At 49.8% G+C, this 16,639-nt stretch overlaps 1 protein-coding gene across 1 annotated transcript in view; it reads right to left on the minus strand.

Moving 5' to 3' along the window:
- MBD2 (methyl-CpG binding domain protein 2) overlaps positions 1-16,639 on the minus strand; it is a 77,363-nt gene that overhangs the window by 14,324 nt on the left and 46,400 nt on the right. The window contains exon 5 of the mRNA XM_018570973.1: positions 4,675-4,812. Coding sequence (XP_018426475.1) covers positions 4,675-4,812 — 138 coding nt within the window. The remainder of the gene's footprint in view (positions 1-4,674; positions 4,813-16,639) is intronic.

Below are 16,639 nucleotides of genomic sequence, written 5' to 3' on the forward strand. Positions count from 1 at the left end.
TGGTCAGGCAGCCTCCCAAGCAGTTGTTCTTTCGCTAGAACACTGGCTTAACAGGCAATCAGGAAGCGGGCGACGGGTCATGATCCACCGCTCAACTTCCTGATAAACGGGGCACAAGGCACCAGTACTCTATATTGGCAAGTACAAAAAACAAATATCAGTACTCGTTCTCGATACAGAAAAAAAAACAGTATCGGTGCATCCCTAGTGTGTATTTGCAGCGCTTTCTGTTTCAAGCTGGGCAGCACAGAAGATCGACCCCAATTCTGCGCTCAATTTTCTGTATTGGAGGGCAGGGGAGAGATATGGGGTCTAATAGACCCCAGATGTCTCCATAAAGAGAACCTGTCACCTGCAAACGCTATTACATAGTGGCTTGTTAGTCCCTGTGTAATAGCAATAAAGTCAAGTAAAAACAAGAGTGATTAAAAAAAAAAACAGTAAAAAAATAATAAATGTAAAAAAAATGAAAACCAACCCCGCTGCCCCCACCATCTGCATGCAAATATACACATGCGTATGGGCATGCACGTGTATGTAAACAACGATTGTGCCACACGTTAGTTATCAACGTGCACATCAGAGTGAGAGCAATAATTCTAGGGCCATAATTCATGGTTAACTATACACTGATAACCTGTACAGGCTTTTAAATCGGCACCTATGTACAATTTTGTGTCCCATATTTTTTTTTGCAAATTGGGAGCACTCACTGGTCAGCGCAGTCACCTGACCAATGAGAAGCGCTTCTTAATGCGGTTAAATACGGTTCTGGTTAAAATTATTTGTGTTATCAGGACAAGTTGATTCTCAGGAGAGACGAGTAGATCGGGCCCACGCTTTAGTCCTTTGACAAGTAGTTTATTTTAAAATGTCCGCACCCCTGGACTCTGTCACCTTCCTGTTCATTGACACGGGTGACAGAGTCTGATTCACTATAATAAAACACAGAGAGAGCTCAGGGCAAGTATGCTGCATACAGACAGTGTGATCAAAGTCAACTGGCAGTTTAAAGCTCTCTTCCTTCCTGCGCAGTATCGGTAACGCTGAACTGCCACAGAACTTCCTCTTCCCAGTTCCAGCTAACCAGTTCATCTGCAGCTGTGGTGGGACTACCAGTCTGGGCCTGCCATGCCGGCACTGCACGCCGCTGACCGTAGGCCCTTCCTATAACACCTTGTCATATGCAGAGAGCGAGGGAAGAGCCCTGGAATCCCGGCAGTCCTATGACACAGACATTCCAAACGCATGAGTCCATTGTCTGCCGTGAATCACGCTGGTTAACACTTCACACGCCAGACACATAACAAAAAACATAGAAATGTTTTTCCGTGCTGATAAAAAAAAAAAAAGAGGCTAGTTTATTATTATTATTATTATTGGCATTTATATAGCGCCAACAATTGTACACAGTGCACATTCACATCTGTCCCTGCTTACAATGTAAGGTCCCTATCTCGCATGCATAGGAGGTACAGTTTAGAGAGGAGCCAATAAAGCTTCCAGCATGTCTTTGGAGTGTGGGAGGAAACCAGAGCACCCGGAGGAAAGCCATGCAAGCACAGGGAGTACATGCAAACTCCATGCAGATAGTGACCTGCCTCGGATTCGAACGGGGGACCTCCAGTGCTACAAGGCAGAAGTGCTAAGTGCTAATGGGAGATAGCTGTCTGTACTGACTTGGAAGAAGTGTTAGTGGAAGTGTTAGTTACTCCGGTTCCTTCTGGCTTCCTCGGGGTGCCTCAACATCTTCTGATAGTAGGACTCTGATGTCGGGGCCCATTCACACCGCATCCAGATCATCTCCAGACCAGATTGTTCCTGGACCAAAAATGTATCCTAATGTATCCCTGTGCTATTTCTGGCCTCTGTACACACCAGCGCAGTCCGTTCCAGACCAGACCAGAAAAATACTGCATGTCTCATTTTGTCTAGTCTGGAATGCACTGAAATGCATGAAAGCGCATGCAAACACACGGGAACGCACCGGAAGCCCATTTTAAGTTTTTTTTAAAAGCGCTACAGAACGTGGTAAAAGTCGCAGTAAAAACGCAATGCACTGCATTCCAGATCTGGTCCAGAAAATGTTGTGAACCTGCCCCGATGGTCAATTCACACCACATCCAGATTATCACCAGACCAGGTTGTTTCCAGACCCAAAATGCATCCTAATGTATGCCTATGCTATTTCTGGCCTCTGTTCACACCAGCGCAGTCCGTTCCAGACCAGAAAAATACTACGTGTCCTATTTTGTCTGGTCTGGAATGCACTGGAACTGTGGGCAGGTTCACACCATTTTCTGGACCAGATTTGGTCTGGAAAATGGTGTGAACCTGCCCTGAAGGCGGAACTCTTATGTAAAAGGGGGGATTCCAATATGAAAGAGGGGGGTGGGGAGGGGTTCTGATGTGAAGGGGGGCTCCTGAAGTGCAAGGGGCTTCTGATGTGAATGGGGGCTCCTTATTTGAAGGGAGGACATTGATGCAAAGGGACATGCGTTTTTTTGTGTGTTTTTTTAGACTGGGTTGTCTCAAGATTTAACATATTTTTAAGGGAACTGTGTGTGAAAAAAGGTTTAGCAAACGCTGTTCTATCCTGTATATTGTATTGCTTGACTGCCATGCTGACTCTCTGGCTTAAAGCAGCCCCACTGCAAGGGTTAATAAAAGTTTTTTCCTCAGAGTTCTTCTCTAAAGGTGGCCATACACTTTACAACCCTCGCAAGACTTTTGTCTTGCGAGGGTTGTAAAGTAATTAAAAAAACGTACGATCTGCCCATCTTGGACCGGCAGATCGTACTTGCGATAATCGCAAGCCCGCCCCGCTGAGTGGCCGGCTTCCGGTGACCGCAATGCTGAACGGGCAGTGTGCGCTTGCGCACACCGGCCCGTTCGGCAGTTATCTCACAATCATGCTACAAACCCGCCGAAAATCGTACGATTCTCGGCGGGTTTTCCAACATGCTCGAAATACAAAAGTCGTGCGACCGTACAGTAGAAACGGTCGCACGCCTTCCATACACTTTGCGATTATCGTACGATCGTGGGATTTCCCGTGATTATCGTACGATAATCGTGCAGTGTATGGGCACCTTAACAATTGGCAACCAATCAGCAAGGTCCCTGATCATGTGTACACCGTGACTGCTATGACAAGGAGCTCACACGAGATTTGTTAGTAAACCAACCTCTCCTGACTCCAACTGTCACTGTTGTATGTTCTGCCTGTACTCGTTGTGTGCTCAGAAAGTGTTTAGAGAATGCATTCCATTTTCTGACGCTGCTGAATTCGGTTTGGGCATCTATACATCAATGAGCTCTGGTCATGAAGACGTTTAAAGGGTTATTAAACCCTCACATGTTTTAGCATATACCTGTGGCTAGCAGGCAGTAGATATATGCAAAACAATAGATTAAAAAAAAAACTTTTTCAAAGGGTTAATACTTACCTGTATCTCCGCCGCGCGCTCCCGTCCGAACGTCTGAAAATTTCTCGGGCGGCCGCAAAGGATCGTGGGGCGGGCACATGCGCAATTCAGATGTTCGGCCGGGAGATGAGGAGAGACACAAGGTAAGACTATGGAGCAGCGTGCACCCGCAGAGACACCGTGGGACATGAGAGAAGAGGAGGACAGAGGAGTCAGCGCTGGATCAGAGACCCGCACCAGCGCTGGAGGGACAGCTGAAAAGGACAGGAAAGAAGAATATGATCGGATTAAGAGGCATCATTTAAAGCAGTGTTTCTCAACCTGTGTAACTTCAGGACCCACATTTGTCCTTGGCCATTAAGTTGTGACCCAAGTTGCACTGCAATGGAATGCATGGAATTGCTATAATGTGTGTTCCGATGCAGGTGATCGAACTGTGGGTGGGAGATGCATTTGGGGTGCCATTCAAATGAATGGCAATGCAATGCACCTCCCACACCAGAACCCAGGACGGTGAGATTAACATACTGTACTGGTGCGAATTGGCCCTCAAAAACACTGACAGACACACACAACCACAGACACAATCTCACACACACACTCCAAAAAATGTTTATTTTTGTTTTTTTAATCCACCCAGTCTCCTTACCATACGAGAACTGGAGCAGATCCTCAGCCTGGGGTCCAGTGTGGGCCGCTGTGAAGGAGCTCCATCCATATGTGCATTGCTTGTACAGTGACCTTGCACTCCCGGTAGAGGTGTCAGGAACCAGAATGTGATATCACTCCGGTCCGGGCACACGAGGCATCACTCCCCTACAAGGCACACAAGGGAGCTGTAAGCAATGCACTTATGGATGGAGCTCCCCCATGGCCATAGCCCTAGCCTACCCCATCCGCTAGGGGGAGGCTGAGGAGCCTCTCGCCTAGAAAAGTGAAAGGCACACGGCGACCCACTTTTGGATCACGATCCACCAGTTGAGAACCAAGGATTTAAAGTAAGTCCTTACATTAGCATGGGGGAGGCGACTTTTGACTTTAATGTCACTTTAACCCTTAAAGCTATATTATCACAGTGCCACTAGCACCAACACTGCTATTATGCAGAAAGTGTCATGTGATCAACGCTCTGGGGGGTCATTTTCAATACGTCAAAATGATCAGAGCCCAATCTGTGCTCCAGCATTAAACGATGCAAAGATTCGGCTTAGAGTTCCGCTGTGATACCCATCAGGGATCTGTATACCTGGCGGGGCTGCTCAATGACCCGCTGGGGATCGGACTTCACTTTATTGTTGGGGTGTTGGGTGATCTTGGTAACGGGTTGCTTGAAGATGGAAGCTGTCTGACGTATAGGCAGAATTGTATTCAAGTCTGGTTTAGCCTATGAGAAAAAAAGAAGTATAATTATAACCGACTATCCCGGAATGTTACTGCAGACAGCGTGAAAGCACAAAGTTCTGTCCCATTATGAATAATACAAGAGCCCAATATGTCCAGCCAAAACCTTTTTTAGTATTGGATAAAGTAGTTAGCAGGGGTAGGCACCCTCGGCACTCCAGCTGTTGTGAAAGACTCTGACAGCCACAGGAATGGCTCCCAGAGGCAGATGCATGATATGATTTGTAGTTTCAACACAGCTGGAGTGCTGAGGTTGCCTATCTATGGGTTAGAACCTCTGTCTGGTATTTACTGTTATGTACACACTGACCTCTCTATTTGTTGTTATTGGCAGAGAAAGTGATCAGAAAGCCGTACCGGTACCTACCCGTCACCAGAACAAAAACATAGAGGAAATCTGATCTGGAGACAACTGTCTGAGAGGGGATTTACCCTCACTTTGGGGAGATCTCCTTTGACTTCCTGCTGTGCCTTTGGGAAAGGAAGTGACAGAAAATGTCTCCAAAAGGGACATAGACCACAACTGCCCACCTATAACACCAACCACCGCTCCCGACTGCCCACCGAAAAACACCTACCACTGCCCCTGACTGCCCACCTAAAACACCTACCACCGCCCCCTGACTGCCCACCTAAAAACACCTACCACCGCTCCCGACTGCCCACCTAAAACACCTACCACTGCCCCTGACTGCCCACCTATAACACCAACCACCGCTCCCGACTGCCCACCGAAAAACACCTACCACTGCCCCTGACTGCCCACCTATAACACCAACCACCGCTCCCGACTGCCCACCGAAAAACACCTACCACTGCCCCTGACTGCCCACCTATAACACCAACCACCGCTCCCGACTGCCCACCGAAAAACACCTACCACTGCCCCTGACTGCCCACCTATAACACCAACCACCGCTCCCGACTGCCCACCGAAAAACACCTACCACTGCCCCTGACTGCCCACCTATAACACCAACCACCGCTCCCGACTGCCCACCGAAAAACACCTACCACTGCCCCTGACTGCCCACCTATAACACCAACCACCGCTCCCGACTGCCCACCGAAAAACACCTACCACTGCCCCTGACTGCCCACCTATAACACCAACCACCGCTCCCGACTGCCCACCGAAAAACACCTACCACTGCCCCTGACTGCCCACCTATAACACCAACCACCGCTCCCGACTGCCCACCGAAAAACACCTACCACTGCCCCTGACTGCCCACCTATAACACCAACCACCGCTCCCGACTGCCCACCGAAAAACACCTACCACTGCCCCTGACTGCCCACCTATAACACCAACCACCGCTCCCGACTGCCCACCGAAAAACACCTACCACTGCCCCTGACTGCCCACCTATAACACCAACCACCGCTCCCGACTGCCCACCGAAAAACACCTACCACTGCCCCTGACTGCCCACCTATAACACCAACCACCGCTCCCGACTGCCCACCGAAAAACACCTACCACTGCCCCTGACTGCCCACCTATAACACCAACCACCGCTCCCGACTGCCCACCGAAAAACACCTACCACTGCCCCTGACTGCCCACCTATAACACCAACCACCGCTCCCGACTGCCCACCGAAAAACACCTACCACTGCCCCTGACTGCCCACCTATAACACCAACCACCGCTCCCGACTGCCCACCGAAAAACACCTACCACTGCCCCTGACTGCCCACCTATAACACCAACCACCGCTCCCGACTGCCCACCGAAAAACACCTACCACTGCCCCTGACTGCCCACCTATAACACCAACCACCGCTCCCGACTGCCCACCGAAAAACACCTACCACTGCCCCTGACTGCCCACCTATAACACCAACCACCGCTCCCGACTGCCCACCGAAAAACACCTACCACTGCCCCTGACTGCCCACCTATAACACCAACCACCGCTCCCGACTGCCCACCGAAAAACACCTACCACTGCCCCTGACTGCCCACCTATAACACCAACCACCGCTCCCGACTGCCCACCGAAAAACACCTACCACTGCCCCTGACTGCCCACCTATAACACCAACCACCGCTCCCGACTGCCCACCGAAAAACACCTACCACTGCCCCTGACTGCCCACCTAAAACACCTACCACTGCTCCCGACTGCCCACCTAAAACACCTACCACCGCTCCCCGACTGCCCACCTAAAAACACCTACCACCTCCCCTGACTGCCCACCTATAACACCTACCACCTCCCCCGACTGCCCACCTATAACACCTACCACCTCCCCCGACTGCCCACCTATAACAGCTACCACCGCCCCCAACTGCCCACCTAAAAACACCTACTACCGTCCCATAATGCACACCTAAATACAGCATGTTGTGTTTGGCAAGCGTTGATGCTTGCCAAACATAACCATTGTAGTCAAAGGAACAGGGACGCCTCCTGCCACAAGCAGGTGCCACTAGGGCTGATACCAACTAATCGATTCATTGATAACGAGAATAGTTGTCACCTATTCTCATTATGGATTAGTTGGTTGGATCCCCTAGCCCTCTCCTCCATGCTGGGAGGAGGGCACAGTAAGCAGTGGGTGGGTGCAATGCTACTGGCTATTGCAATTTGAAATGGCCAATAGCAGGCTGCCTACTGCACCAGCCCACTACCTGCTTTATTTACATTCAGCTGCCGTTTGTGGAATCTTGCCACCGACAGCCGTCATTCCCGTTATGTTTGTAGCACGGCATTTGTGTATTTTATTTTACATTAAGGATGGTTATTTGTTTAATTTTTATCCAATTAATCGAAAAAATTATCGGCCAACTAATCAATTATGAAAAGAACCATTAGTTGCAGCCCTAGGTGGCACGGCATGATATTGTAATATAAAATCACCGTTGGGATCAGCAAACACATGGGCACTCAGGAGGCAGCAGTATTACAGCAGCAGTACAGAATGCCTCCAGACTGCTGGCTCCCATCATGGAATGCTTTTCAGAAGGCGGCAAAAGTCAGCCGCAGGACTGCAGGAGGCCTTAGGCTCCATTCACATCTAGGCGACACTATTGCTCGCGATTTATGAGCGTCGTTTTGAGAGCAGATTTTGGCACATTCATGTGAAAGGGCAAAACACGCAAAAAAAATGCGCATTTTCAAGAGGTTCTACTGGGTCTATGGGACAAAACGCACTGAAATCTGCCCCAAAGGAGCTCATGTACTATTTCAAGCGACAGGAGTATTCCTGCTTGCAGTAAGACTCTCAGGTGTGAACGGGGGCCATAGAAATTAATGGGATTCCTGGGGTGGAGCATTTTGTGGCGCCGAATCAGCTGCAACAATACACTCAGGGCCCGTTCACACCAGACGCAGTGCGTTTCGGCCCGATTCTGACCAGAACGCACTGCCTCGTGCAGCCGATCGCATTGCTGCCGGAGGGCGTGGCTACGGTGTCATTCACTTCATTCACGCCCTCTCCTGCCCCACAAAAAAGTGAGCCGGCCGCAATGCGAGGCAGTGTGTCCTGGCCAGAATCGGGCCGGAACGCACTGCATCTAGTGTGAAAGGGCCCTTAGGTGTGAATGGAGCCTTAGAGAGATTTACAAAGCTCCCCTCACCCACCCCAGGCCCCGCTTTCCTTTAGTTAAAGTGCAACTAAAGCCAAAACTTTTTTTAGTTTTGGATGGAATGGAGAGTATTCCCTCTCCATTATGAGGAGCGCCCCCTATCTCTGTGCCTAGTTCCTGGGTATCTAAACCCGCTGTGCTCAATATGAGGAGCTCCCACCATCCCTGAGCTCCCACCATCCCTGTGCCGAGTTCCTGGGTATGTAAACCCGCTGTGCTCAATATGAGTGCTCAATATGAGGACTGTGCCGAGTTCCTGGGTATGTAAACCCGCTGTGCTCAATATGAGGAGCTCCCACCATCCCTGAGCTCCCACCATCCCTGTGCAGAGTTCCTGGGACTGTAAACCTGCTGTGCTCAATATGAGGAGCTCCCACCATCCCTGGGCCGAGTTCCTGGCACTGTAAACCTGCTGTGCTCAATATGAGGAGCTCCCACCATCCCTGGGCCGAGTTCCTGGCACTGTAAACCTGCTGTGCTCAATATGAGGAGCTCCCACCATCCCTGGGCCGAGTTCCTGGCACTGTAAACCTGCTGTGCTCAATATGAGGAGCTCCCACCATCCCTGGGCCGAGTTCCTGGCACTGTAAACCTGCTGTGCTCAATATGAGGAGCTCCCACCATCCCTGGGCCGAGTTCCTGGCACTGTAAACCTGCTGTGCTCAATATGAGGAGCTCCCACCATCCCTGGGCCGAGTTCCTGGCACTGTAAACCTGCTGTGCTCAATATGAGGAGCTCCCACCATCCCTGGGCCGAGTTCCTGGCACTGTAAACCTGCTGTGCTCAATATGAGGAGCTCCCACCATCCCTGGGCCGAGTTCCTGGCACTGTAAACCTGCTGTGCTCAATATGAGGAGCTCCCACCATCCCTGGGCCGAGTTCCTGGCACTGTAAACCTGCTGTGCTCAATATGAGGAGCTCCCACCATCCCTGGGCCGAGTTCCTGGCACTGTAAACCTGCTGTGCTCAATATGAGGAGCTCCCACCATCCCTGGGCCGAGTTCCTGGCACTGTAAACCTGCTGTGCTCAATATGAGGAGCTCCCACCATCCCTGGGCCGAGTTCCTGGCACTGTAAACCTGCTGTGCTCAATATGAGGAGCTCCCACCATCCCTGGGCCGAGTTCCTGGCACTGTAAACCTGCTGTGCTCAATATGAGGAGCTCCCACCATCCCTGGGCCGAGTTCCTGGCACTGTAAACCTGCTGTGCTCAATATGAGGAGCTCCCACCATCCCTGGGCCGAGTTCCTGGCACTGTAAACCTGCTGTGCTCAATATGAGGAGCTCCCACCATCCCTGTGCCGAGTTCCTGGGTATGTAAACCCGCTGTGCTCAATATGAGGAGCTCCCACCATCCCTGGGCCGAGTTCCTGGCACTGTAAACCTGCTGTGCTCAATATGAGGAGCTCCCACCATCCCTGTGCCGAGTTCATGGGTGTGTAAACCCGCTGTGCTCAATATGAGGAGCTCCCACCATCCCTGTGCCGAGTTCCTGGGACTGTAAACCCGCTGTGCTCAATATGAGGAGCTACCACCATCCCTGTGCCGAGTTCCTGGGACTGTAAACCTGCTGTGCTCAATATGAGGAGCTCCCAACATCCCTGTGCCGAGTTCCTGGGACTGTAAACCTGCTGTGCTCAATATGAGGAGCTACCACCATTCCTGCACCAAGTTCCCAAATCTGCATACAGGTTATACCCAGTATGGAGAGTTCCCACCATTCCTGCACTGAGTTCACAGGTCTGCATACAAGTTATACCCATTATGGAGAGGTCCCACCATTCCTGCATACAGGTTATACCCATTATGGAGAGTTCCCACCATTCCTGCACTGAGTTCCCAGGTCTGCATACAAGTTATACCCATTATGGAGAGGTCCCACCATTCCTGCATACAGGTTATACCCATTATGGAGAGTTCCCACCATTCCTGCACTGAGTTCCCAGGTCTGCATACCAGTTATGCCCATTACGAGGGGTTCCCATTATACCTGTGCTAATTTACTGGATCTGAATACCTGATGTGCCTTCTATGAATGGCTCTCACCATCCCTGCGCTATATTCCTGGGTCTGAACAACTGCTATGTTCAATATGTGGGGTTCTCACCATCCCTGCACTGAGTTCCCAGTTCCACAAGGGTTCCCACCACTCCTGCTGGATTTTATATCTGGTTTGTATTATGGAGAATATAACAGGAGGATCTGGAACACACAAAAGCCCTCAGAAGGCCATAAAATGAGTGAGGGATTATGGCAGGGAGAGCACTCACTCTGAGTATCTGAGGGTCCTACTCCGCCTACCAGGAACTACCTTTAACTAAAGCTCAACTTCTGGGTGGACTTTCCCCATCACCGCTGTGCCTGTGCTCCCTTTGCCATCATGTCTGCAAACTCCCCACCACTGCACCTTCACCCATTCCACGTAATATAGATGAATGGATGTCACCAGCACACCAAGAATATGCTGAGCCTGATGAAGGGGACCCTGCGTGGCCCCAAAAGCTCTAGTTCGGATGACATGACGTTTCAATAAACGAACACTTTGGATTTCAATATTTTTGGTGTGCTGGTGAAATCCATTCATCTATATTAACCCCCACCCCGTATAACCATATAATCTGGGGTTTTCCGGTAAGGAGTGAGACAAGGCAACTCTATGTTCACCCCACTTCACTCTCACTGCTGCAGCTGACCCCCCACCCCCCCCCCCCCCCCCCCCCCTGCAGCATACCTGCACACCAACCCCAACTCTCACTGCTGCACCTCACCCACCGCTCTCACCACCTCTCCCACATGCCCCTACTTTACCTGCCATGGCACCAATGTCCCCCTCTGTGCGTGCTGCCACTGTACTGCCCCAACACTCGCCACCTCTGTACCAATGTGCTCCCCCCTACTGCAGCGACGCTCCCTTCCATATTCAGCCTCGTCCAGGAGCGGGCACACTTTTGCTAGTTTAAAATGAATAAAACCTTTGTAAACAAAGAATATTCCCGCCACCTTTTTCCTGAATAGATGGAAGTCAATATCGGAATTTTACTCATTATTTAATGAATCAGCAAAGTGCTTTAGTATGTTTAGGAATTAGGTCAGAGCGGGCTGCAGCAGAGCTAATGATGCCCCTTGCCGAGCTCATCTACTCTCTCCAACTCATTTCACTCAGAGGCGCCTGGCCTGAGCGATGTTTGGGGCGGACGCACAGACGGAGAATGCCGCCCATTCATAGCAGTCCAGCCAGTGAACTGAAGACGAGTTTAGATCCCCACTTCACTGATTTCTAAGCTGCTGTTTATAGAATGAGGAAGCGATACGATGGCAGGTGCGCGGCCGCCCTCCTGGTTATCAAAGCGTGAGCGTGGGCCTTCTATACGCAAAATGTCATCGCTTCGCAAGATTTAACCCATTATCCACAGCTTCCTCAAAGCCAAGTACTGAGTCCGAGGCAACTCACCAAGGCCTTGGGGCCCGTTCAGATCTGTGCGCTATGGTAATGTGTGTTGTACCACAAGGGGGTACGTGTGCTGCACTGCAGTGCCATTCATTTTAAATGGCACCCCATACACACTGCGCCACAATACATTTGCGTTTAGGGGCACATTCACACTGTAGCATTACGGAAACGCATGCTGGATCCTATTAACCCCTTCATGACCGAGGCCTTTTTCCCATTTTTTGTTTACATGTTATAATCCACATTTTAGGCCAGAAAAATTACTTAAAATCCCCAAACATTATATATTTTCTGAAAGCCAAGACCATGTAAAATAAAATGGTGGCAGTTGCACATTTTTATGTTGCGCGATATTAGCGCAACTCCTTATCAAAAAAAACACAAACTTTAGAGAAAAGTGCATTTAAATGCCCCAAAACACAATAAAATACCAATTTGTTTAATAAAATATAAAAGATGAGGTTACAACGAGTAAATAGATACCCAACATGCCCAGGTGAAAAATTGTGTGCGTCTGTGAAACTGCGCCAAAATTCAGTACCCCAAAAAGTCCGTAGATGACGATTTAAAAGCCCCCACAGGTCATCATTTTAGAGATACGCATAAATATTGGCCCCAGAATTATTGTTGTTCTCACTCCGGCGTGCGCGGCGATACCCAACATGTGTAGTGCGATCGTCGTTTTTATACGTAGGCGCATGCTCGCGGAGGACTTTAAAACATTTTTTTCATTATTTTTACATTTATTTTATTTAATATTAATTTTAAAGACTTTTTTTTTTTAAACTTTACTTTAATGGCTATCACATAGGGGGGCTTACAATCCCCCCCATGTGATAGCATATTGGCAGTGGCAGGTACTCTTTAAGGTGATGCTGGGGGTCTTAAAGACCCCTAAGTGTCACCTTTACATTTGAAATAAGCTATATCAGTCTGAACGCATTCCCCCATCGCACGCAGTGACAGAATACCACTGCGTCAATGTTCTCCTACTTTCACCAACATGAATACCCCTATTATTTTTCTGGTACATGGGAGAAGGTGTCACCTAGCTCTAATGCAGGGATAGGCAGCCTCAGCACGCCAGCTGTTGTGGAACTACAAGTCCCATGAGACATTGAAAGACTGACAGTTACAGGCATGATTCCCAGGGGCATGTTGGGAATTGTAGTTAAAGCACAGCTGGAGTGCCGGAGTTTCCCACCCCTGCCCTGGACCAAACTGAGCACTTAACCCTTTAGGCCTCATTCACACCATTGCGGACGGGTCACTTTTTTGTGGGGCGGGAGGGCACATTATGCCTGCGGTCCGGTCCAATCAAAATAGTGCTTGCAGCATTTTGTTTGGACCGGACTGGAACGCAGGCATAATGTGATGCCTTGTAATCCCGTGCGGCAGATCGCATTGTGGCCGGAGGGCGTGGCTACGGTGCCATTCACTTCAATGGACCGCCACTCTCCTCCTGCCCCACAAAAAAAGTGAGCCGGCCGCAATGCGAGGCAGTGCGTTCTGGCCAGAATCGGGACGCAACGCTCTGCATCTGGTGTAAACGAGGCCTAAGTGTGGGGGGGTAAATGCAAGTCAATATACGTGATGACGTCACGGGTCCAGAGCCCGGGGGGATAGGCTGCGCAGACCGGCCTAGCAGCCAAGCAGGACTGAGGATCGGGTGAGTGTATCTTCCTTTTTCATAACAGAGCAAAACGCGCATTTAACCCTTGAAGTACGGAAGTAGCCCTACTGCAAGGCGTAAGGTTTAATATCCCCAGAGTTCTTCTTTAAATCACTGATCCGACGCAGCTGAATATACCAGGGCTCGGGCTTCAGTCTGACTTCACTGGCTGCATGATTATTTCACGCCAGTGATTACCACTAATGAAAGCAGAGACAGCCAGGCAATAAGCATTTTCAGAAGGAGGTCAGCAATGGCGAGCCTCGCTACGCATTCAATTAGTTCCTTTTCACCTCTGCTGTACACTTTGCTTTCACAGACGGCCTCGCTCACATCCGAGAAGCCGCGTGTAAAAAGCCTCTTCAGACGAGGCAGATCCGACAGGAAGTGGTGCGAGCGGCTTTTTGTTTATTTTGCATCGACAAATGCCAAGAGCACAGACGCCACGAGACACCCCACATACAATCCTTGGTCGGCGGTCCGGAACGAGACACAATATGATGGTACGCGAGTTACGCTACGTCTGCAAAAAGCGTGGAAGGAATGTACGCCCTGCCACATGTCTTCACGGCACGCAGTCCCTGCCGGCCTCGCAGGAAATGATTGGAACAATCCGGTTTATTCTTTGCCGAGAGAAACTTGGAAATTGCTTATAAGAAGCATCCGCCGGGTCCCTGCGTTTAAAGGTTCACTCCGTCTAGGGGCCCAGTTTGCGTTTAGGGCTTGCGATCTATCTTCTCCTGCATATGATGCGCATAACAAAACGGAGATCTGCAAATTGCCACCATCAACGGTCTAGGGTGGAGATCCGAGGATACGTTTAACCTGCTTTGCACTCCTTGGGATGCAGCGGCTCTTGCGCTCACCATGCATTTTAGGGCCCGTTCACACCATATCCAGTGTGTTCCGGCACCAGAACGCACTGGATCACTTGTTCTGGTGCGGGCGATCGCACTGCAGACGGGAGGCGTGTCTGCGAGCCATTGACATAAATGGCACTACATGCCCCCTCCTACCCCAGAATGCAGGAGGCTTCATGCGATCCAGTGTGTTCCGGGCACAGAACCGTGACAGAAACGCACTGGATATGGCGTGAATGGGCCCTTAGGGTAGGTTCACACCATCCCCCGGACCAGATTTTTTAGCTTAAAATTGGCTTTTAGGTGTGTTCCAGTGCGTTTCAATGCATGTTCATGCTTTCCAGACCAGACAAAATGAGACGTGCAGTATTTTCCTGGTCTGGAACGGACTGCGCTGGTGTGAACATAGACCAGAAATAGCATAGGGATACATTCAGGTCTAGAAACAATCCGGTCTGGTCTGGAGATGATCTGGATGTTGTGTGAATGGGCCCTTAAAGAAGAACTCTGGGCAAAACTTTTATTAACCCTTGCAGCGGGGCTTCCCCCGCACTGCAAGGGTTAACTGCTCGTTTTCGACTAGGTGCTAAAATAAAAAAAAAGTTATAGTCTGCTAATCCTCAGTCAGCTGGCTGTTAGACCGGTCCTTCCAGCCTCGCTCTCCCTCCCGCTGCAGCGGTCTAAGGTCCTTGAGTCATCACGCTCTATACATTGGGGGGAATTTATCAAAACTGGAGCAGACAGAATGTAGAGCAGTTGCCCATGGCAACCAATCAGCATCTCTCTTCCATTTGCTCAGGCAAGATTTGAAAATGAGAGAGAGAAGCTGATTGGTTGCCATGGGCAACTGCTCTAGATTTTGTCTGCTTCAGTTTTGATAAATTCCCCCCACTGTGTATTGGGCATGAGGGAAACTCCATCACTGCAGCAGAGCAGGAAACAGGCCGGAGCGAGCGCTGTGACAGCTGGCCGGCTCTGAAGATCGGGCAAGTATAACTTTTTTATCCTAGCACCTAGTCCAAAACAAGCACTTAACCCTTGCAGTGCAGGAATAACCCCATTGCAAGGGTAATAAAAGTTTTGCCCGGAGTTCTGCTTTAAAATCTGACTATACAATCTTTGTAGAATCACCTTGAGATATCTGCTAAAACGATGTGATATGAGAACCTACCTAATCTATGCAATCAATACGTAGCCAATCAGGCCAGCTCTGGCACTACTGGGCGTTTGTAGATCTTAAGGACATTGAGCTTTATTGAGATGCGTTTAGATTGCAGGTAAGGGGCTCAAACATTCAAGTCCTTAAAGCTAAAATTTAAATCGGCTTATATTTTTGCTTTCCTGGATCCGTCCCCCCCCAATAAAATTCTAGTTTCATTAACAAATAAAACCTCTCCTTTCTCATTACATACCTTGTTTTAGACCCAGTGACATCATCGCTGGGTCTTTGTGTTCTCTATGCAATGCAGGCAAATCATGGCTGCTGGCAGGGGCGGCCAGTGTTCTAACGAAGTTTGTGACTGGGTTGAATGTGTGACCGGTCACATGGTCACACATTTTAACATAATCCTGCCCAGTTTTTTGTGGCGGTGGAATGTGTGACCACCAATAGGTCCAGAACTCCAACGCTTCCTTAGCTGTTCCAGGGCGGATCGGCATCGCAGATCGTATGTGCAGGAGAACTGATCTGCCCTGGAACCGCCGATCGGTCCTGAAATATCGCTTCTATCCAACTTTGTGAGTGGGGTGGAATGTGAGATCGCAGTCACAAAGTCGGATAGAAGTGACATTTCAGGACCGAACAGCTGTTCCGGGGTGGATCATATCTCCTGCACATACCATCTGCGATGCCGATCTGCCCTGGAACAGCTGACAAAGCGTTGGAATTCTTGACCTATTGGTGGTCACACATTCCACCGCCGAAAAACTGGGCGGGATTACGTTAAAATGTGTGACCACGTGACTAACGTAGTCACAAACTTTGATAAAACACCGGCAGGGTGAGGTACATAGCTTCCTGAAAACATCACAGCACCGTGCCCCAGTACTCCTCTCCAGAGCTCTCAACCCTAATGCAAGCTGGCTCTGGGGAGGAGTTAGGCAAATATCAAAAGGTCCTAATGGGTGGATGTCAGTTAAGCTGGCCATACACTGCAAATTTCTTCCGGTTCTTGATAAAAGACAATGCATAAAAAAAAAAAAATCTAAGGGGGGCATTTAAGTGGCAA

Source organism: Nanorana parkeri, unplaced genomic scaffold (genome assembly GCF_000935625.1).
Source record: "Nanorana parkeri isolate BGI_ZX_2015 unplaced genomic scaffold, ASM93562v1 scaffold1644, whole genome shotgun sequence".
NCBI classification, from domain to species: Eukaryota; Metazoa; Chordata; class Amphibia; order Anura; family Dicroglossidae; genus Nanorana; species Nanorana parkeri.